Source organism: Acanthaster planci, linkage group LG13, assembly GCF_054643075.1.
Source record: "Acanthaster planci isolate LZ-2023a linkage group LG13, COTS_SCS, whole genome shotgun sequence".
Classification (NCBI taxonomy): Eukaryota; Metazoa; Echinodermata; class Asteroidea; order Valvatida; family Acanthasteridae; genus Acanthaster; species Acanthaster planci.
In genome coordinates, this window is record NC_141789.1 from 15,464,696 (window position 1) to 15,488,904 (window position 24,209).

Below are 24,209 nucleotides of genomic sequence, written 5' to 3' on the forward strand. Positions count from 1 at the left end.
AGTGATTTAGAACCAAAACGTAACGGGCTGCATGATTGTGCAAATAGGTTTGACAGTCACCACAACAACTTGAAAGAGCTACATTTTAATTTTGGCTCATTCACTGACGCTGTGCTTCAAAAGTAAACATACATAGAATCTGATGTCAATTGTTAACAATGTGGGGTCATCACTGAAATTAGGGGGATGTCTTGGTCACTATTTGCAATGTTCCCCGTTATCTGTTTCCTCTCGAATAACAAATGCTATTTTCATGTCACGAAAAATTCCCGGCATAACCAAGGCGTGATATCACAAGAGGACTGTTTGTGGTATATAGTTACACCTGGTAGATCATCATAATAGCACTGAAATTCCTTCTGTTTCAAAAAAAGAAAAAGGTGATACCGTTGGAATGTATAAAATTTGATCCTATGAATGTCGCAGAACGTTGAAATTAAATATAAAATAGAATTCTGTTGAGTATAAATCATTAAAGGGGATGTTTAAAACAAGACACTTTCTTAATCATTGGAAGGCGGCTAAATCGGCACTTTAAAAAACAGCCATTACACGAACACATGCATTTTTATCAATTGTTACAAGCATTATTAATTAGCATTAAGAGTAGGTAGTTGCACGGTCATCAAATAATAACTAAAGTAAAAGAAAAACATTTCAAAAATTAATATCAGAATCAAATTAAACATAATAGATTAATTGTGAAGCGAAGATTTTTCAAAAGAATTGCATTTTGTTTGGCCTCAATTTATCCATGGAGACTCAAGCATTTGCAAATAACACAGCAATCTCTTTAACAAAAGTCTACATTCTCCATGGAAACCAACTTAACGAATCTATATAACCAACGTCTGATTTAAAACCACTAAACGGCAAAGCAAAGAAGTGAAACATCTGTGCAAATGAACAAAAACAGTGAATAAAATTTACCTTTTCGGATTTACATAGGGAAGAAGGTTTGTGTGTTTGGACTTCGTCGAAATATTTTGCAAAAGAGTGGCCTCTAATAAGAGACATCTTGGTATGAGGTTTTGCCTTTTAAAACGATTTGCTCAGTTCATCCTCAAAATACAGATATCACCGGTTTATCTCTCCATTACGGAAGAAACAGTACGAGTGACGCTCATTGAGAACACACATTAATGGGTGGATTCTTTCCAATCGCAGTACCCCTCCCTTAGGAAGTCTGTACAGCTTGTGCTTACGAATACTGCCTAAGCTAAGGATTAACATAAATAAATAAATCCACACTGACCGCCGGACATTCTGCATGAAGATAACTATGGACCGATTTTATCTAAAACCAAAAATGAAAGTTTTCTAAAAGCATGAAATTAGTAAAAATCACCGTCATATCTGTCAAACTACGATCAGGATCATAATATTAGCAAGCCTATGACGACTGGGCTCACCAAAATTAAGTATATTGCTTTACAATCAAGAATTTGATACAATTCAACGGAAAATTCCATTAAACGAATAAAAAAGATTAGTTAAGAGAATGAATAATTTTTTAAATAACGCTCAATTCAACATGTGAAACTCACAAGTGATGGATGCCGCTGGTCATAATAATCTCATTAGTTTTACGGCTATACATGTACTTCTTTTGTAGCATAAATTTGCACTAAAAACTTCGTTTACAGGGGAAAAAGCCATTTCGAAATTTAATCTAGCGAGGCTAATCTGTGCCACACACACACACACACACACACACCAAAACAAAAACCAAAACATGCATTGTGTCATTTAGCAATTAAGGACAACAATTTATGGGCATCTGAAATCCCCAAATCTACAATCGCGTGCATCAATAGACTAACAATTGCGGCCTGTCATTAAAGCATCATGTGAACTGCCTCTTTTGAGCAACATCTACAAGGTAAAAATGAACTCCCGAATATCCTTCTCATTCTACAACTTTGCCTTCATTCAAATCATGGCTCTAAAAAGCTTAATTGACAAACTTTTAGTGATATAGTAACATAAATCAGGGGAAACCTGCTCTCAAAAATACCGTATATCGCCAGCACCTATTATGATGTTGAACCAAGATGTACAATAAATTGTAAAAATATGGCAAAGTATCGCTTCAATAAACAACTTCACAAAATACAATTTAGCACGATAAACTATACGAACGTGTACCAATGGCATTGCTCATAGGGACAGAACTACCATGTGAATCGAGCATACTCTTTTGTCAAAGATTCAGATGCAATTTGAGACCAGGAGATGCTAGGCAAAATGAGAATTTTAGCAGACACATCATAATGACTAACTCATGGTCTTTCGGTCAGGATATTCAGACTTCACAAGGAAATGACGTGCTTAAAGGGTTTCCGTGATTGTTGAAAATATAAATCTTCAGCCTGTCCGGATAAAAGTTGTATCGTTTTTTGGGGAACATTCCAAGATGACCCACAGGTTGACATCTTGCTCGGGAAAAAATTCAATAGCCATGAACAGGGTGACAGCCGACAAGACTATGGCAGATGTCAGCCAAACCCATTTATCACTTAGCTGCTTAATGCGAGCGAGGATGTCATCCAGCGCCTTCGATTTATCTTCTTCTGTTCCATGGCTATCTTTGTATTGCTCTGTCCACTTCATCAGGATCATTTCTCTAAAATAACGCCACGGGCGCCCTGCGTCCCAACCCCCAACTGCCACTGTGGGCCACAGGAGGAAAAGAATCTTGTTGAGCCATGTAAAGGCTGTCCAAAGCTCTAAGATTGTGTCCTCATATGCAGGATTGTTGGGATCCTTGATCTTTGGTAAGGTATGAATAGTAAACGGGATCATGGAGGCAAGCCCTAAGACCCCAATGGAAATGGATATCACCATCCATGCCCCAACGAAATCACGAAAGCTTCGAAAAGCCTCGAATAACTCAACGATTGCTAATGTTTTTATTGTGGCTTTGTTACTATTTTCCGTACCATTTTTCCAGACGGTTTCTGCAAAAGCAAGAAACTTCTTTCGATGCGAAATTCTGAAGAAAGAAATCACGAAGCAGAAGACACCATAATAGAAATATCCGAAAACACCACCAAAGAATCTGAGCCAAGAGAAGACATCATCGTTACAATTAGTTCGGCCGACCTCTCCAACAAACAGGTAGATAGTCAAGGTAACGCAGACAATTGGTAAAGTAAGAACGAACAAACCGAAATACCTATACGGATGTTCAGAACTGTGACCTTGGCGCATTTTGATGTAATTTTCCGACCACACCGACGAGCGATTCATATTTTTATCGTCAAAACAGGACAGCTGTTGGAACAGACAGAATGTAAGAGCGATGGTCATTGGAAGCTGGTTGGTGAAGTACCACAAAACGAAGACAGCGTTCTCCTCTTCGTCCATGAACATATCTATTATTTTGAAGAAATCTATGATGAGCAAAACTTCAACCACAGCCATAAAGAACACTGCCACGCCTTTTGGTAAGCACACAGGTTTCCTACCGCATTTACAATCTGCCAACAGGGACATGCAAAATGAGAATATTAATGAAAATTCATAGAGAAATAGAGCACCGAATTAAAAGCCACATCGACGATTTAAAACAAAAATTGATAAAATAAAGCATGCCAAACTCCCAAAATAAATAAACATACGTGACGTTTGAAAAGTGCATGATCTACGTACCCTGAAAAACCTTACAAGATCATAAATGTACTACAGGGTGTCCCAGAAAAAACCAAACCCTGAGGAAAGGGGTTAATATGCCCAAACCATGAGATATGATTATAATGTATAAGGATCTCCGCAAAGTAGAAGCAGTATTCTTTCTAATGATACCTTGATGGTATCCCTCCTGTCATGCATGACTGAACACCATTGTCTTGAAAATGGGCATCCGAACTCAGCTGTAACACTTTGGATAAACCAGTGAGTGAGAGGGGCATACACTGAATATACAGTGTTAAAATACACGTCGGGCAAGGCAAAAACAAACAAACAAACAAACAAACAAACAAACACCCCAACAAAACAACCCAACAAACAAACAAAACACCACAACAAACACCCCAACACCCCAACAAACAAACAACCAAATCCGAAATTAATTTCATTTCTCCGGCGCAAATCCATCTTTGAAATAGTTGTTCGTGGTACCTGCTGCAACATCTGATTCAAACCAGCCAGCTGACACCGGCAGGCTCGGTGGTCGAGGGGTTAAGAAGTCTGCACTAGTAAGCAGGAGCTCGTGGGTTCGAGTCCCACCTGAGTACGCTTGTGGTTTTTTTCACAGGCCTTCGGGGACATACATGTAGTATCAGTGTTAAAATACACGTCGGGCAGGGCCAAACAACCACATCCAAGAGAAATCCAAAATTAATCATAAATGTATAAACTGAACAGATCATACTATAATTACTCAAACCCTATCCAGCCCTTCCCAGGCCAATGAAAACCCTTTCAGGATTTAACTCTCAGCAATGAAAATGTTACAATTACTCACAGAATCTGGGTTGTGTAATTAAGGTTTAAGACTTCTATTGGGGTCGAGGGTTTGAAGATGAAACAGCTTGGGGAATTCATCTTACCTGGCACTTGGTTACGGACTCCGTTTTCGTCTGCTGTTGAAGCGCCTTGTGTAATGTTTAGGCCTAAATGGATGAAAAGTGGCATTCATGAATTTAGCATACATATCAAGTTTGGGTTGACATTCTTTTTTTTTTTTTTTTTAGATATATCTGTTGACGTTTACGGAAGCCTGTTTGCCAATTTGAATTATGCAAAAATATTTGTTATTGCGAAACAACGAAATAACATTGTGAAATAATGCAATAGTTCTACTGACATTTGGGGCACGTTCGCGCAGTTACTCCGGTTCAAGAGTAGGATGCGTGCGCATTATACCTGGATGTAGGAGTATACATGTATTCCCCGATAGTGGGAGTAAACTCTAGCTGATCAGCGCGGGTCGCACTCAAGACGGGCGAAAGCACCCTTGAGTGAGCAGTGCAGGTGATCCCCGTGAAACATTAATCGAGAAAAGCTAAGCATGACATTACGCAAACTCGTGAGTTTCTACTTCTCTCTTAGTTTGAGTTATGATCACATATTGTGGTTTTGGGCAGCAAATCATGGTATCATTGTAAGTTTATGGACCCTAAAACGACGTTTGGCCTATTACGGATTGTCCAGGAGCCTAAAGAAGAAGTCATCGATTTTTGATGTAGCTATTTTTATACTGGAGCAGACGCGGGGGTGGGTGGATGCGTTCGAGCGAGCCACTCGTGTTAACATGATACTCGATCCTGAGTGTTCGAGAGGCTGGAGTATGACCCGCAGGTCAGCGAGAATATACTTCCACTATGGTATTTCGCAATGTTATTGTTATATTTCGCAATAAAAAAATATTTTTCTGGTAGACCGAGTTCAAATTGGCACTAACGGGCTTCCGTACATGTTGAATTTTGTGTCCAGAAGAATAAAATCTACTCAGTGTCGGAACCGGCAACATACCGAGGGTTAGAATTAGTGTTGAATACAACTAAATTTAATTAAGAGTTGAATCCCCTTAAAATATATGACATTAGGAAGCCTGGTTTTTATCACAAGCTTCAGAATCAACCTGTCCACTATTGCTTGTTTTCAGACATAGCGTACAGAAAATGTAAAGCATAACATGGAAAAGATATTTACAGGAAGAATTCATTTATTCTTTTGCACGAGGGCATATTGTTATTCTATTTTGAACACTTGATCAAGATGCGTGGTGTAACTTGGTGCGTGTATATCTTGTAAAAAGTGATAAAATTTTTTTTAATTAAAAGAATAAGAACTAGAATGGTTTTATTTGGCTGTGAGATAAGTTTCTCTGACCTGCAGAGACCGGTTCCATGAACAGTTTTCATCAGGCACTACGGTTGAGAACGGTTTTCCAAAAACTGATTACCTCTGGCATATTAGCACCCTTAACGGTCCTCCCTAAACATTTCAGCGGTTCAAATCCGTACAAGGGATGAAAAGAATAACATTACCGGTATTTAAACAGCACGATTTATCTTACCTTCGCATATCCAGAGTAAACTGTAATTAAGGTTTAAGACTTCTATTGGGGTCGAGGGTTTGAAGATAAAGCAGCTTGGGGAAATCATCTTACCTTGCACTTGGTTACGGTCTCCGGTTTCCTCTGCTGTTGGAACGTCTAGTTCCACGTGCACGTCTCGGCCTAAATGGATGAAAAGTGGCATTCATGAATTTAGCATACATATCAAGTTGGGGTTGAAATTCTCTCTCTTTTTTAGACATTTCTGTTGACGTTTACGGAAGCTCGTTTGCCAATTTGAATTATGCAAAAATATTTATTATTGCGAAACAACGAAATAACATTGCAAAATAATGCAATAGTTCTACGGACATTTGGGGCACGTTCGCGCAGTTACTCCGGTTCAAGAGTAGGATGCGTGCGCATTATACCTGGATGTAGGAGTATACATGTATTCCCCCCCGAAATAGTGGGAGTAAACTCTAGCTGATCAGCGCGGGCCGCACTCAAGACGGGCGAAAGCACCCTTGAGTGAGCAGTGCAGGCGATCCCCGTGAAACATTAATCGAGAAAAGCTAAGCATGACATTACGCAAACTCGTGAGTTTCTACTTCTCTCTTAGTTTGAGTTATGATCACATATTGTGGTTTTGGGCAGCAAATCATAGTATCATTGTAAGTTTATGGACCCTAAAACGACGTTTGGCCTATTACGGATTGTCCAGGAGCCTAAAGAAGAAGTCATCGATTTTTGATGTTGCTATTTTTATACTGGAGCAGACGCGGGGGTGGGTGGATGCGTTCGAGCGAGCCACTCGTGTTAACATGATACTCGATCCTGAGTGTTCGAGAGGCTGGAGTATGACCCGCAAGTCAGCGAGAATATACTTCCACTATGGTATTTCGCAATGTTATTGTTATATTTCGCAATAAAAAAAATATTTTTCTGGTAGACCGAGTTCAAATTGGCACTAACGGGCTTCCGTACATGTTGAATTTTGTGTCCAGAAGAATAAAATCTACTCAGTGTCGGAACCGGCAACATACCGAGGGTTAGAATTAGTGTTGAATACAACTAAATTTAATTAAGAGTTGAATCCCCTTAAAATATATGACATTAGGAAGCCTGGTTTTTATCACAAGCTTCAGAATCAACCTGTCCACTATTGCTTGTTTTCAGACATAGCGTACAGAAAATGTAAAGCATAACATGGAAAAGATATTTACAGGAAGAATTCATTTATTCTTTTGCACGAGGGCATATTGTTATTCTATTTTGAACACTTGATCAAGATGCGTGGTGTAACCTGGTGCGTGTATATCTTGTAAAAAGTGATAAGATTTTTTTTAATTAAAAGAATAAGAACTAGAATGGTTTTATTTGGCTGTGAGATAAGTTTCTCTGACCTGCAGAGACCGGTTCCATGAACAGTTTTCATCAGGCACTACGGTTGAGAACGGTTTTCCAAAAACTGATTACCTCTGGCATATTAGCACCCTTAACGGTCCTCCCTAAACATTTCAGCGGTTCAAATCCGTACAAGGGATGAAAAGAATAACATTACCGGTATTTAAACAGCACGATTTATCTTACCTTCGCATATCCAGAGTAAACTGTAATTAAGGTTTAAGACTTCTATTGGGGTCGAGGGTTTGAAGATGAAGCAGCTTGGGGAAATCATCTTACCTTGCACTTGGTTACGGTCTCCGGTTTCCTCTGCTGTTGGAACGTCTAGTTCCACGTGCACGTCTCGGCCTAAATGGATGAAAAGTGGCATTCATGAATTTAGCATACATATCAAGTTTGGGTTGACATTCTTTTTTTTTAGATATATCTGTTGACGTTTACGGAAGCCTGTTTGCCAATTTGAATTATGCAAAAATATTTGTTATTGCGAAACAACGAAATAACATTGTGAAATAATGCAATAGTTCTACTGACATTTGGGGCACGTTCGCGCAGTTACTTCGGTTCAAGAGTAGGATGCCTGCGCATTATACCTGGATGTAGGAGTATACATGTACCCCCCCCCGAAATAGTGGGACTAAATTCTAGCTGATCAGCGCGGGCCGCACTCAAGCCGGGCGAACACACCCTTGAGTGAACAGTGCAGGTGATCCCTGTGAAACATTAATCGAGAAAAGCTAAGCATGACATTACGCAAACTCGTGAGTTTCTACTTCTCTCTTAGTTTGAGTTATGATCACATATTGTGGTTTTGGGCAGCAAATCATGGTATCATTGTAAGTTTATGGACCCTAAAACGACGTTTGGCCTATTACGGATTGTCCAGGAGCCTAAAGAAGAAGTCATCGATTTTTGATGTTGCTATTTTTATACTGGAGCAGACGCGGGGGTTGGGTGGATGCGTTCGAGCGAGCCACTCGTGTTAACATGATACTCGATCCTGAGTGTTCGAGAGGCTGGAGTATGACCCGCAAGTCAGCGAGAATATACTTCCACTATGGTATTTCGCAATGTTATTGTTATATTTCGCAATAAAAAAATATTTTTCTGGTAGACCGAGTTCAAATTGGCACTAACGGGCTTCCGTACATGTTGAATTTTGTGTCCAGAAGAATAAAATCTACTCAGTGTCGGAACCGGCAACATACCGAGGGTTAGAATTAGTGTTGAATACAACTAAATTTAATTAAGAGTTGAATCCCCTTAAAATATATGACATTAGGAAGCCTGGTTTTTATCACAAGCTTCAGAATCAACCTGTCCACTATTGCTTGTTTTCAGACATAGCGTACAGAAAATGTAAAGCATAACATGGAAAAGATATTTACAGGAAGAATTCATTTATTCTTTTGCACGAGGGCATATTGTTATTCTATTTTGAACACTTGATCAAGATGCGTGGTGTAACTTGGTGCGTGTATATCTTGTAAAAAGTGATAAAATTTTTTTTAATTAAAAGAATAAGAACTAGAATGGTTTTATTTGGCTGTGAGATAAGTTTCTCTGACCTGCAGAGACCGGTTCCATGAACAGTTTTCATCAGGCACTACGGTTGAGAACGGTTTTCCAAAAACTGATTACCTCTGGCATATTAGCACCCTTAACGGTCCTCCCTAAACATTTCAGCGGTTCAAATCCGTACAAGGGATGAAAAGAATAACATTACCGGTATTTAAACAGCACGATTTATCTTACCTTCGCATATCCAGAGTAAACTGTAATTAAGGTTTAAGACTTCTATTGGGGTCGAGGGTTTGAAGATAAAGCAGCTTGGGGAAATCATCTTACCTTGCACTTGGTTACGGTCTCCGGTTTCCTCTGCTGTTGGAGCGTCTAGTTCCACGTGCACGTCTCGGCCTAAATGGATGAAAAGTGGCATTCATGAATTTAGCATACATATCAAGTTGGGGTTGAAATTCTCTCTCTTTTTTAGACATTTTTGTTGACGTTTACGGAAGCTCGTTTGCCAATTTGAATTATGCAAAAATATTTATTATTGCGAAACAACGAAATAACATTGCAAAATAATGCAATAGTTCTACGGACATTTGGGGCACGTTCGCGCAGTTACTCCGGTTCAAGAGTAGGATGCGTGCGCATTATACCTGGATGTAGGAGTATACATGTATTCCCCCCCGAAATAGTGGGAGTAAACTCTAGCTGATCAGCGCGGGCCGCACTCAAGACGGGCGAAAGCACCCTTGAGTGAGCAGTGCAGGCGATCCCCGTGAAACATTAATCGAGAAAAGCTAAGCATGACATTACGCAAACTCGTGAGTTTCTACTTCTCTCTTAGTTTGAGTTATGATCACATATTGTGGTTTTGGGCAGCAAATCATAGTATCATTGTAAGTTTATGGACCCTAAAACGACGTTTGGCCTATTACGGATTGTCCAGGAGCCTAAAGAAGAAGTCATCGATTTTTGATGTTGCTATTTTTATACTGGAGCAGACGCGGGGGTTGGGTGGATGCGTTCGAGCGAGCCACTCGTGTTAACATGATACTCGATCCTGAGTGTTCGAGAGGCTGGAGTATGACCCGCAGGTCAGCGAGAATATACTTCCACTATGGTATTTCGCAATGTTATTGTTATATTTCGCAATAAAAAATATTTTTCTGGTAGACCGAGTTCAAATTGGCACTAACGGGCTTCCGTACATGTTGAATTTTGTGTCCAGAAGAATAAAATCTACTCAGTGTCGGAACCGGCAACATACCGAGGGTTAGAATTAGTGTTGAATACAACTAAATTTAATTAAGAGTTGAATCCCCTGAATATATTAATGAAAATTCATAGAGAAATAGAGCACCGAATTAAAAGCCACATCGACGATTTAAAACAAAAATTGATAAAATAAAGCATGCCAAACTCCAAAACTAAATAAACATACGTGAAGTTTGAAAAGTGCATGATCTACGTACCCTGAAAAACCTTACAAGATCATAAATGTACTACAGGGTGTCCCTGAAAAAACCAAACCCTGAGGAAAGGGGTTAATATGCCCAAACCATGAGATATGATTATAATGTATAAGGATCTCCGAAAAGTAGAAGCAGTATTCTTTCTAATGATACCTTGATGGTATCCCTCCTGTCATGCATGACTGAACACCATTGTCTTGAAAATGGGGCGTCCGAACTCAGTTGTAACACTTTGGATAAACCAGTGAGTGAGAGGGGCATACACTGAATATACAGTGTTAAAATACACGTCGGGCAAGGCAAAAACAAACAAACAAACAAACACCCCAACAAAACAACCCAACAAACAAAACACCACAACAAACACCCCAACACCCCAACAAACAAACAACCAAATCCAAAATTAATTTCATTTCTCCGGCGCAAATCCATCTTTGAAATAGTTGTTCGTGGTACCTGCTGCGACATCTGATTCAAACCAGCCAGCTGACACCGGCAGGCTCGGTGGTCGAGGGGTTAAGACGTCTGCACTAGTAAGCAGGAGCTCGTGGGTTCGAGTCCCACCTGAGTACGCTTGTGGTTTTTTTCACAGGCCTTCGGGGACATACATGTAGTATCAGTGTTAAAATACACGTCGGACAGGGCCAAACAACCACATCCAAGAGAAATCCAAAATTAATCATAAATGTATAAACTGAACAGATCATACTATAATTACTCAAACCCTATCCAGCCCTTCCCAGGGCCAATGAAAACCCTTTCAGGATTTAACTCTCAGCAATGAAAATGTTACAATTACTCACAGAATCTGGGTTGTGTAATTAAGGTTTAAGACTTCTATTGGGGTCGAGGGTTTGAAGATGAAACAGCTTGGGGAATTCATCTTACCTGGCCCTTGGTTACGGACTCCGTTTCCGTCTGTTGGTGAAGGGCCTTGTTCCACGTCTCGGTCTAAATGGATGAAAAGTGGCATTCATGAAGTTAGCATACATATCAAGTTTGGGTTGACATTCTCTTCTTCTTTTTTTAGACATTTCTGATGACGTTTACGGAAGCTCGTTTGCCAATTTGAATTATGCAAAAATATCTATTATTGCGAAACAACGAAATAACATTGCAAAATAATGCAATAGTTCTACGGCCATTTGGGGCACGTTCGCGCAGTTACTCCGGTTCAAGAGTAGGATGCCTGCGCATTATACCTGGATGTAGGAGTATACATGTATTCCCCGATAGTGGGAGTAAACTCTAGCTGATCAGCGCGGGTCGCACTCAAGACGGGCGAACGCAACCTTGAGTGAACAGTGCAGGTGATCCCCGTGAAACATTAATCGAGAAAAGCTAAGCATGACATTACGCAAACTCGTGAGTTTCTACTTCTCTCTTAGTTTGAGTTATGATCACATATTGTGGTTTTGGGCAGCAAATCATAGTATCATTGTAAGTTTATGGACCCTAAAACGACGTTTGGCCTATTACGGATTGTCCAGGAGCCTAAAGAACAAGTCATCGATTTTTGATGTAGCTATTTTTATACTGGAGCAGACGCGGGGGTTGGGTGGATGCGTTCGAGCGAGCCACTCGTGTTAACATGATACTCCTGTAGTGAATTCCTGAACAGCTTTAGCGCTGCAGTCCTGTCCTGGCTTTTTTGAGGTCGGTTAATCCCCCTCTTTGTTCAGACCTGTGGCTTTTATAATTGAATTCAATGGACAGGGTAGGGCTCTTCATTCCAGCAAAGAAGTATAAAAGCTTAGTGCATGCAGAACACACACACACTCCTTCGCTGTGCAGCCGAGCTTCTACAAGTCACTGGTCCACTACTTCATCTAGCAGCCATTTTTCTTAGTTCAACTTGTGTCCAGATGCGGGGATAGGATCTGATTAGGTAGTGTTTTCTCCTTACGGTGACTGTTCCCGCGGAAGGACACATTTCCTTAGTATTCATTATTGTATATATTAAATCTTCACTATTTCGTCGAGTCAAGAAGCGGCCGGAGAAGACCGAGACTCAAGTTTTTCCTTTAGGGGTAATTATTTCTATCTTTATTTAATTAAATTAGAGACCAAACCTCTAAAACTGGTGACCCTGACGTTCGAATACGTGTACGTTCATTCCCATTTCGTCCATAATAAAAGTTAATAACCGTGTTGATAGATAGACCTTTCTTTAATTCAGTATAACTAGTAATGATTCATTGCTTGTTTGCGGCAGATTCGCGTGGACATAACTTTAACAAGTATTCTATACCGACTGATTTTAAATTTCCAGTTGATTTTGTGACTTACCGCGGTGCTAAAATTTACAACCTTACTGGCCCAGTCATTCGTAAGCTTCATACTTACCCTCAAGAGGACCAGGTCATCATACAAATAGCCGCGGGAATAAATGACCTTACAACTTTTGTTTATGACGAAAACCGTGAGAATCGTGTACTCAAACCATCACATCATAGTGCCGAGAGTTTGTTTTCAGAGCTGCTTACTTTTAAGGAGGCAATTTTAACTGCACGGCCTGAAACCTACGTCGCGTTCGCAACCATTCCACCCATTTCGTTTGCAAAGTTTCAGTCAAGCAAGAAACTCTCAATTCCAATTCTTTCTGAAACTGAGCTTCAAACCTTTCAACGCGAAACTGACGCAATCTTAGATGATGTAAATAATCGAATAATTAAACACAATCTGGTCGAACAGCACGGAGTTACTTTACGAACACTGTCTTGGCATAATTCTGTTCGGAAGACTGCAAAGAGAACTCGTCGTGGCAAAACCACAAGAGTTGTAAGAAATCATTTTGCTCATCTGTACGACGGTCTACATGGTGACTCGAAACTAAAACAGCGTTGGTTCATTGAAATGTGTAGATCCTTTGCTTTTGATCGCCAACTTAGAAGTAATTCTCCAGTATAAAGAATTAGGGAAATCTTCCACAGTTTGTAAATACTTTGTATATATTATCCTGTTTGTTGGCATGATGGCCACACCACCCGAGGTAGTTGCACCCTTATCTGCGGTGAGTCTTAAATTGCCACCCTTTTGGCCTCATGACCCTACCATATGGTTTGCACAAGTAGACGCGCAATTCCAAACTCGCCAAATTACAACTCAAGCAACAAAATTTGCTTATGTTGTGTCCTCACTTCAACCGGAGATTGCTCAAGAGGTTAGGGACCTGTTGATTAGCCCTCCAACAGTTGATCAGTACGACAAATTGAAAATGGAACTAATTAAAAGAACATCAGAGTCAGAACAAAAACGGCTCCATCAACTGTTAATCTCCGAGGAACTTGGTGATAGAAAGCCGTCACAGCTTCTTCGCCGTATGAAGCAACTACTAGGAGAAAATACTCTTGAAGAAAGAATCTTAAGACAATTATTTCTCCAACGGTTGCCACAAAATGTGCAACTTATTTTGGCATCCTCTAGTGATACCGTGGACCTAGAGCAGTTGGCAATTATTGCCGATAAAATTTTGGAAGTTGCATCTCCGCCCACTGTAGTAACTTCTACAACAGTAAACGCAGTCTCTTCATCTAAATCACTAGAAAAACGCATAGATGAACTGCAAAGTCAGGTTAGCGATTTAACGACTCTTGTTCATGAACTGGTCATGAAAGGTACAAGTAAAGGCAAACGTGACTTTAGCCGGGGGCGTAGTAGAGAACACACTAAAAATAAGAGTATCGATGATCGCAGAAGTCCTTCCAAGTCCAAAAGCGTACCGCGTGCTGGTTCCGATTGCTGGTACCATTGGCGATTTGGGGACAAAGCAACCAAATGTGTCAAACCTTGTTCTTATTCTGAGACTAAATCTAAGGCGACAAATCAGGAAAACTAGAAAGCCAGCAACTAGGGACGGCGGGTTCGACTGGCAAAACAAAAAGTCGTCTATTCTATGTTACAGACAAAATTACTGGTACCAGATTTCTTGTTGACACTGGCGCTGAAGTTAGTGTTATTCCACCAACCAATAGTGATAAGCGCAACAGTAGTTCGTATACATTGCAAGCGGTTAATAAGACCCTCATCACCACTTACGGAGAGAGATCTATGACACTGAATTTCGGATTAAGGCGCGATTTAAAATGGATTTTCATTATCGCCGCTGTACCTGTGCCGATTATTGGCGCCGATTTTCTTAGACATTTTTCTCTAGTGGTAGATGTTAAAAACCGCCGATTGATTGATTCACAGACTAATCTCACTGTTAACGGCAATGTAACGTCTGTAAACTCACCAGGCCCAGTATTCGCTATGCCTAACAGTGACAATGCTTACACTTCCTTGCTCAGTCAATATCCAGAAATAACTAGGCCAAATTATAAGGAAAGTTCTATCAAGCACAACGTCACTCATCAGATAAAAACTACTGGACAACCAGTCAATGCTCGACCTAGACGACCAGCAGCAAATAAATTGCCAGCAGCAAAAGCCGAATTTGATCATATGTTGGAATTAGGAATTATTCGCCCATCAGATAGTCAGTGGTCTTCACCATTGCACATGGCGCCCAAAAAATCAGGTGATTGGAGGCCTTGTGGCGATTATCGTGCCTTAAACAATATCACGGTACCTGATAGATACCCTATTCCGCATATCCACGATTTTTCGACGAATTTACATGGTAAGACTATCTTTAGCAAAATTGATCTAGTTAAAGCTTACCATCAAATACCTATTGCACCTGAAGACATTCCTAAAACGGCCATCATCACACCTTTTGGCCTTTTTGAATATATTCGGATGCCCTTTGGTTTAAGGAATGCAGCCCAAACTTTCCAGAGATTCATCGACCAAGTCTTGCATGGTCTTGACTTCGTTTACGCATATATCGATGATTTACTGATAGCAAGTGATGATGCAGAACAACATGAGCAACATCTAAAGCTACTTTTTGACCGCCTTCGCGAATATGGTGTCGTTGTCAATCCTAGCAAGTGTGAGTTCGGTGTTTCTAGCCTTGAATTTCTTGGCCACACTATCGACTCCAACGGTATTAGACCTTTGGAGAGTAAAGTTGAAGTCATACAAGACTTTCCTGTTCCGACCTCGCTTCGTAAACTACGAGAGTTTTTGGGATTAATCAATTTTTACAGGCGTTTCATTCCACACTGCGCCGACATTTTACAACCATTGACGGACCTCCTTTCGTGTAAAAGAAAGGACAAAGTAATTGAACTGTCGGAAGGAGAGTTACTTGCCTTTGACAAAGCTAAATCCGCTCTAGCTCAACACACTTTGCTCGTTCACCCACTTGCAGACGCTCCTCTTTGTTTAATGGTGGACGCATCAAACAAGGCAGTTGGAGGTGTACTTAATCAATACGTTGATGGTCAGATGAAACCAATCTCGTTTTTCTCTAAACGTTTACAACCAGCAGAGACTAGATACAGTACGTTTGGTCGCGAGTTGCTGGCTGTATATTTAGCAATTCGCCACTTTAGATATTATTTAGAAGGTCGCGACTTTTTCATCTTGACTGATCACAAACCTCTAACGTATGCATTCAAATCGAAGCCAGATCGCTACTCACCGAGAGAAATTCGGCACTTAGACTACATCTCTCAGTTCAGTACTGACGTACGCCACATAAAAGGCTCAGAAAATGTTGTCGCTGACGCACTTTCAAGGTATGATGTCAATTTCTTCCACTGCGTTTGTCACACCAGCGATTTTATTGATTTTGACCAAATTGCAATCAAACAGAAGACAGATCCAGAACTAGCAAAGCTTCGCAAATCGTCTAGTCTTCATTTTGAAGAACTACCTATACTCGTATCGCAGAATACCATTATCTGTGATACATCAACTGGTAGACTACGTGCGTATATTCCAAAAGAATTTAGGCGTGACATTTTTCACTCTTTACATGAGCTATCCCATCCAGGTATTCGGGCCACACAACGTCTAATCACTGAGAGATTTGTATGGCCATCCATTAATCAAGATGTTCGGAATTGGACCAGGCAATGCATTCAATGTCAGCGTGCAAAAGTACAGCGTCACACAGTGACACCGATAGGTACTTTCGCAACCCCTGACGCTCGTTTTAGCCAAGTACATATAGATTTAGTTGGCCCTCTTCCTTCGTCTCATGGTTTTTCTTACTTGCTTACTTACATAGACCAATTCACAAGGTGGCCTTAGGCAATACCAATTTCTAATATTGTGGCTGAAACAGTCGCAAAAGCCTTTGTTGACAATTGGATAGCCAGATTTGGAGTGCCTACAACTATAACGACTGATAGAGGTAGCCAGTTTGAGTCAAACCTTTTCAAACATCTATCGCACCTTCTTGGCACCAAACACATTCGTACAACTGCTTACCACCCCGTTGCAAACGGATTAGTGGAACGATTTCATCGAACCCTCAAGTCAGCATTAAAAGCTCAAAGGGAACCTAACAAGTGGACAGAATCATTACCACTTATTCTACTTAGTCTTCGCTCATCGTTTAAAGCTGACTTAGGATGTAGTGCCGCAGAGGTGGTTTATGGTTCCACTCTTCGACTCCCTGGCGAATTACTCGTTCCAGTCAAAAATGTAGAAAGTCTAGACCCAACCAGTTATGTCGACCGCCTTCGTCATTACATGTCGGAGCTTAAACCAAAACCACCTAGAACTAGTGCACATCAAAGTCAAGTTCCTAAGGATTTGTTTACATGTACACATGTGTTTTTGCGTGTTGATGCTGTTAAAAAGCCACTCCAACCTCCCTATGATGGCCCCTATCGGGTGATCGAAAGAAAAAATAAATATTTTATTCTGGACATCAATGGCAAACAATGTACTGTAAGTGTTGACAGGTTGAAGGTCGCTAATACTGATACCAAGTTCCAGACGCCAGCTTCAGAACAACCTCCATCCAGTAATACACCAAGAGAGGCAGAGAGGTTCACAAGATCTGGAAGACGTGTGCGCTGGCCAAGAAAATACATACAGACTTTTCTCATCTGAATTAAAGTTTTGTACACATACTCTCTTTGTAAATATCTATTTATTAATTAATATCGATCACTTTTTCTGCCAACATGCGATCTTGAAGGGGGCTGATGTAGTGAATTCCTGAACAGCTTTAGCGCTGCAGTCCTGCCCTGGCTTTTTTGAGGTCGGTTAATCCCCCTCTTTGTTCAGACCTGTGGCTTTTATAATTGAATTCAATGGACAGGGTAGGGCTCTTCATTCCAGCAAAGAAGTATAAAAGCTTAGTGCATGCAGAACACACACACACTCCTTCGCTGTGCAGCCGAGCTTCTACAAGTCACTGGTCCACTACTTCATCTAGCAGCCATTTTTCTTAGTTCAACTTATGTCCAGATGCGGGGATAGGATCTGATTAGGTAGTGTTTTCTCCTTACGGTGACTGTTCCCGCGGAAGGACACATTTCCTTAGTATTCATTATTGTATATATTAAATCTTCACTATTTCGTCGAGTCAAGAAGCGGCCGGAGAAGACCGAGACTCAAGTTTTTCCTTTAGGGGTAATTATTTCTATCTTTATTTAATTAAATTAGAGACCAAACCTCTAAACTCCTGAGTGTTCGAGAGGCTGGAGTATGACCCGCAAGTCAGCGAGAATATACTTCCACTATGGTATTTCGCAATGTTATTGTTATATTTCGCAATAAAAAAATATTTTTCTGGTAGACCGAGTTCAAATTGGCACTAACGGGCTTCCGTAGATGTTGAATTTTGTGTCCAGAAGAATAAAATCTACTCAGTGTCGGAACCGGCAACATACCGAGGGTTAGAATTAGTGTTGAATACAACTAAATTTAATTAAGAGTTGAATCCCCTTAAAATATATGACATTAGGAAGCCTGGTTTTTATCACAAGCTTCAGAATCAACCTGTCCACTATTGCTTGTTTTCAGACATAGCGTACAGAAAATGTAAAGCATAACATGGAAAAGATATTTACAGGAAGAATTCATTTATTCTTTTGCACGAGGGCATATTGTTATTCTATTTTGAACACTTGATCAAGATGCGTGGTGTAACCTGGTGCGTGTATATCTTGTAAAAAGTGATAAGATTTTTTTTAATTAAAAGAATAAGAACTAGAATGGTTTTATTTGGCTGTGAGATAAGTTTCTCTGACCTGCAGAGACCGGTTCCATGAACAGTTTTCATCAGGCACTACGGTTGAGAACGGTTTTCCAAAAACTGATTACCTCTGGCATATTAGCACCCTTAACGGTCCTCCCTAAACATTTCAGCGGTTCAAATCCGTACAAGGGATGAAAAGAATTACATTACCGGTATTTAAACAGCACGATTTATCTTACCTTCGCATATCCAGAGTAAACTGTAATTAAGGTTTAAGACTTCTATTGGGGTCGAGGGTTTGAAGATGAAGCAGCTTGGGGAAATCATCTTACCTTGCACTTGGTTACGGTCTCCGGTTTCCTCTGCTGTTGGAACGTCTAGTTCCACGTGCACGTCTCGGCCTAAATGGATGAAAAGTGGCATTCATGAATTTAGCATACATATCAAGTTTGGGTTGACATTCTTTTTTTTTAGATATATCTGTTGACGTTTACGGAAGCCTGTTTGCCAATTTGAATTATGCAAAAATATTTGTTATTGCGAAACAACGAAATAACATTGTGAAATAATGCAATAGTTCTACTGACATTTGGGGCACGTTCGCGCAGTTACTTCGGTTCAAGAGTAGGATGCCTGCGCATTATACCTGGACGTAGGAGTATACATGTACCCCCCCCCCCCGAAATAGTGGGACTAAATTCTAGCTGATCAGCGCGGGCCGCACTCAAGACGGGCGAAAGCACCCTTGAGTGAGCAGTGCAGGTGATCCCCGTGAAACATTAATCGAGAAAAGCTAAGCATGACATTACGCAAACTCGTGAGTTTCTACTTCTCTCTTAGTTTGAGTTATGATCACATATTGTGGTTTTGGGCAGCAAATCATAGTATCATTGTAAGTTTATGGACCCTAAAACGACGTTTGGCCTATTACGGATTGTCCAGGAGCCTAAAGAAGAAGTCATCGATTTTTGATGTAGCTATTTTTATACTGGAGCAGACGCGGGGGTTGGGTGGATGCGTTCGAGCGAGCCACTCGTGTTAACATGATACTCCTGTAGTGAATTCCTGAACAGCTTTAGCGCTGCAGTCCTGTCCTGGCTTTTTTGAGGTCGGTTAATCCCCCTCTTTGTTCAGACCTGTGGCTTTTATAATTGAATTCAATGGACAGGGTAGGGCTCTTCATTCCAGCAAAGAAGTATAAAAGCTTAGTGCATGCAGAACACACACACACTCCTTCGCTGTGCAGCCGAGCTTCTACAAGTCACTGGTCCACTACTTCATCTAGCAGCCATTTTTCTTAGTTCAACTTGTGTCCAGATGCGGGGATAGGATCTGATTAGGTAGTGTTTTCTCCTTACGGTGACTGTTCCCGCGGAAGGACACATTTCCTTAGTATTCATTATTGTATATATTAAATCTTCACTATTTCGTCGAGTCAAGAAGCGGCCGGAGAAGACCAAGACTCAAGTTTTTCCTTTAGGGGTAATTATTTCTATCTTTATTTAATTAAATTAGAGACCAAACCTCTAAACTCCTGAGTGTTCGAGAGGCTGGAGTATGACCCGCAAGTCAGCGAGAATATACTTCCACTATGGTATTTCGCAATGTTATTGTTATATTTCGCAATAAAAAAATATTTTTCTGGTAGACCGAGTTCAAATTGGCACTAACGGGCTTCCGTAGATGTTGAATTTTGTGTCCAGAAGAATAAAATCTACTCAGTGTCGGAACCGGCAACATACCGAGGGTTAGAATTAGTGTTGAATACAACTAAATTTAATTAAGAGTTGAATCCCCTTAAAATATATGACATTAGGAAGCCTGGTTTTTATCACAAGCTTCAGAATCAACCTGTCCACTATTGCTTGTTTTCAGACATAGCGTACAGAAAATGTAAAGCATAACATGGAAAAGATATTTACAGGAAGAATTCATTTATTCTTTTGCACGAGGGCATATTGTTATTCTATTTTGAACACTTGATCAAGATGCGTGGTGTAACTTGGTGCGTGTATATCTTGTAAAAAGTGATAAGATTTTTTTTAATTAAAAGAATAAGAACTAGAATGGTTTTATTTGGCTGTGAGATAAGTTTCTCTGACCTGCAGAGACCGGTTCCATGAACAGTTTTCATCAGGCACTACGGTTGAGAACGGTTTTCCAAAAACTGATTACCTCTGGCATATTAGCACCCTTAACGGTCCTCCCTAAACATTTCAGCGGTTCAAATCCGTACAAGGGATGAAAAGAATAACATTACCGGTATTTAAACAGCACGATTTATCTTACCTTCGCATATCCAGAGTAAACTGTAATTAAGGTTTAAGACTTCTATTGGGGTCGAGGGTTTGAAGATGAAGCAGCTTGGGGAAATCATCTTACCTTGCACTTGGTTACGGTCTCCGGTTTCCTCTGCTGTTGGAGCGTCTAGTTCCACGTGCACGTCTCGGCCTAAATGGATGAAAAGTGGCATTCATGAATTTAGCATACATATCAAGTTGGGGTTGAAATTCTCTCTCTTTTTTAGACATTTCTGTTGACGTTTACGGAAGCTCGTTTGCCAATTTGAATTATGCAAAAATATTTATTATTGCGAAACAACGAAATAACATTGCAAAATAATGCAATAGTTCTACGGACATTTGGGGCACGTTCGCGCAGTTACTCCGGTTCAAGAGTAGGATGCGTGCGCATTATACCTGGATGTAGGAGTATACATGTATTCCCCCCCGAAATAGTGGGAGTAAACTCTAGCTGATCAGCGCGGGCCGCACTCAAGACGGGCGAAAGCACCCTTGAGTGAGCAGTGCAGGTGATCCCCGTGAAACATTAATCGAGAAAAGCTAAGCATGACATTACGCAAACTCGTGAGTTTCTACTTCTCTCTTAGTTTGAGTTATGATCACATATTGTGGTTTTGGGCAGCAAATCATAGTATCATTGTAAGTTTATGGACCCTAAAACGACGTTTGGCCTATTACGGATTGTCCAGGAGCCTAAAGAAGAAGTCATCGATTTTTGATGTTGCTATTTTTATACTGGAGCAGACGCGGGGGTTGGGTGGATGCGTTCGAGCGAGCCACTCGTGTTAACATGATACTCGATCCTGAGTGTTCGAGAGGCTGGAGTATGACCCGCAGGTCAGCGAGAATATACTTCCACTATGGTATTTCGCAATGTTATTGTTATATTTCGCAATAAAAAATATTTTTCTGGTAGACCGAGTTCAAATTGGCACTAACGGGCTTCCGTACATGTTGAATTTTGTGTCCAGAAGAATAAAATCTACTCAGTGTCGGAACCGGCAACATACCGAGGGTTAGAATTAGTGTTGAATACAACTAAATTTAATTAAGAGTTGAATCCCCTTAAAATATATGACATTAGGAAGCCTGGTTTTTATCACAAGCTTCAGAATCAACCTGTCCACTATTGCTTGTTTTCAGACATAGCGTACAGAAAATGTAAAGCATAACATGGAAAAGATATTTACAGGAAGAATTCCTTTATTCTTTTGCACGAGGGCATATTGTTATTCTATTTTGAACACTTGATCAAGATGCGTGGTGTAACTTGGTGCGTGTATATCTTGTAAAAAGTGATAAAATTTTTTTTAATTAAAAGAATAAGAACTAGAATGGTTTTATTTGGCTGTGAGATAAGTTTCTCTGACCTGCAGAGACCGGTTCCATGAACAGTTTTCATCAGGCACTACGGTTGAGAACGGTTTTCCAAAAACTGATTACCTCTGGCATATTAGCACCCTTAACGGTCCTCCCTAAACATTTCAGCGGTTCAAATCCGTACAAGGGATGAAAAGAATAACATTACCGGTATTTAAACAGCACGATTTATCTTACCTTCGCATATCCAGAGTAAACTGTAATTAAGGTTTAAGACTTCTATTGGGGTCGAGGGTTTGAAGATGAAGCAGCTTGGGGAAATTATCTTACCTTGCACTTGGTTACGGTCTCCGGTTTCCTCTGCTGTTGGAGCGTCTAGTTCCACGTGCACGTCTCGGCCTAAATGGATGAAAAGTGGCATTCATGAATTTAGCATACATATCAAGTTGGGGTTGAAATTCTCTCTCTTTTTTAGACATTTCTGTTGACGTTTACGGAAGCTCGTTTGCAAATTTGAATTATGCAAAAATATTTATTATTGCGAAACAACGAAATAACATTGCAAAATAATGCAATAGTTCTACGGACATTTGGGGCACGTTCGCGCAGTTACTCCGGTTCAAGAGTAGGATGCGTGCGCATTATACCTGGATGTAGGAGTATACATGTACCCCCCCCCCCCGAAATAGTGGGAGTAAACTCTAGCTGATCAGCGCGGGCCGCACTCAAGACGGGCGAAAGCACCCTTGAGTGAGCAGTGCAGGTGATCCCCGTGAAACATTAATCGAGAAAAGCTAAGCATGACATTACGCAAACTCGTGAGTTTCTACTTCTCTCTTAGTTTGAGTTATGATCACATATTGTGGTTTTGGGCAGCAAATCATAGTATCATTGTAAGTTTATGGACCCTAAAACGACGTTTGGCCTATTACGGATTGTCCAGGAGCCTAAAGAACAAGTCATCGATTTTTGATGTTGCTATTTTTATACTGGAGCAGACGCGGGGGTTGGGTGGATGCGTTCGAGCGAGCCACTCGTGTTAACATGATACTCGATCCTGAGTGTTCGAGAGGCTGGAGTATGACCCGCAGGTCAGCGAGAATATACTTCCACTATGGTACTTCGCAATGTTATTGTTATATTTCGCAATAAAAAAATATTTTTCTGGTAGACCGAGTTCAAATTGGCACTAACGGGCTTCCGTAGATGTTGAATTTTGTGTCCAGAAGAATAAAATCTACTCAGTGTCGGAACCGGCAACATACCGAGGGTTAGAATTAGTGTTGAATACAACTAAATTTAATTAAGAGTTGAATCCCCTGAATATATTAATGAAAATTCATAGAGAAATAGAGCACCGAATTAAAAGCCACATCGACGATTTAAAACAAAAATTGATAAAATAAAGCATGCCAAACTCCAAAACTAAATAAACATACGTGAAGTTTGAAAAGTGCATGATCTACGTACCCTGAAAAACCTTACAAGATCATAAATGTACTACAGGGTGTCCCTGAAAAAACCAAACCCTGAGGAAAGGGGTTAATATGCCCAAACCATGAGATATGATTATAATGTATAAGGATCTCCGAAAAGTAAAGCAGTATTCTTTCTAATGATACCTTGATGGTATCCCTCCTGCCATGCATGACTGAACACCATTGTCTTGAAAATGGGGCGTCCGAACTCAGTTGTAACACTTTGGATAAACCAGTGAGTGAGAGGGGCATACACTGAATATACAGTGTTAAAATACACGTCGGGCAAGGCAAAAACAAACAAACAAACACCCCAACAAAACAACCCAACAAACAAACAAAACACCACAACAAACACCCCAACACCCCAACAAACAAACAACCAAATCCAAAATTAATTTCATTTCTCCGGCGCAAATCCATCTTTGAAATAGTTGTTCATGGTACCTGCTGCGACATCTGATTCAAACCAGCCAGCTGACACCGGCAGGCTCGGTGGTCGAGGGGTTAAGACGTCTGCACTAGTAAGCAGGAGCTCGTGGGTTCGAGTCCCACCTGAGTACGCTTGTGGTTTTTTTCACAGGCCTTCGGGGACATACATGTAGTATCAGTGTTAAAAATACACGTCGGGCAGGGCCAAACAACCACGTCCAAGAGAAA

The 24,209-nt window shown here is 40.5% G+C and overlaps 2 protein-coding genes across 28 annotated transcripts in view; one reads left to right on the forward strand and one right to left on the reverse strand.

The window, feature by feature from the left end:
* Positions 1–561: 561 nt before the first annotated feature.
* LOC147797039 (uncharacterized) overlaps positions 562–24,209 on the reverse strand; it is a 35,605-nt gene continuing 11,957 nt past the window's right edge. For 3 of the 27 annotated variants that reach the window (XM_087145157.1, XM_087145154.1, XM_087145155.1), the window contains 9 exons: positions 22,402–22,470; positions 20,831–20,899; positions 18,781–18,849; positions 11,287–11,349; positions 9,263–9,331; positions 7,694–7,762; positions 6,122–6,190; positions 4,557–4,619; positions 562–3,482 (listed from right to left, as the gene is read on the reverse strand). In XM_087145157.1, coding sequence (XP_087001283.1) covers positions 2,368–3,482; positions 4,557–4,619; positions 6,122–6,190; positions 7,694–7,762; positions 9,263–9,331; positions 11,287–11,349; positions 18,781–18,849; positions 20,831–20,899; positions 22,402–22,470 — 1,655 coding nt within the window. In that variant the 3' untranslated portion in view covers positions 562–2,367. The other 24 variants (XM_087145172.1, XM_087145168.1, XM_087145170.1 and 21 more) reach the window with 20 other exon arrangements.
* LOC147797040 (uncharacterized) lies at positions 13,373–14,236 on the forward strand. Its single transcript, XM_087145113.1, has one exon. It carries the CDS (start codon positions 13,373–13,375, stop codon positions 14,234–14,236), a length of 864 nt encoding a protein of 287 aa, XP_087001239.1.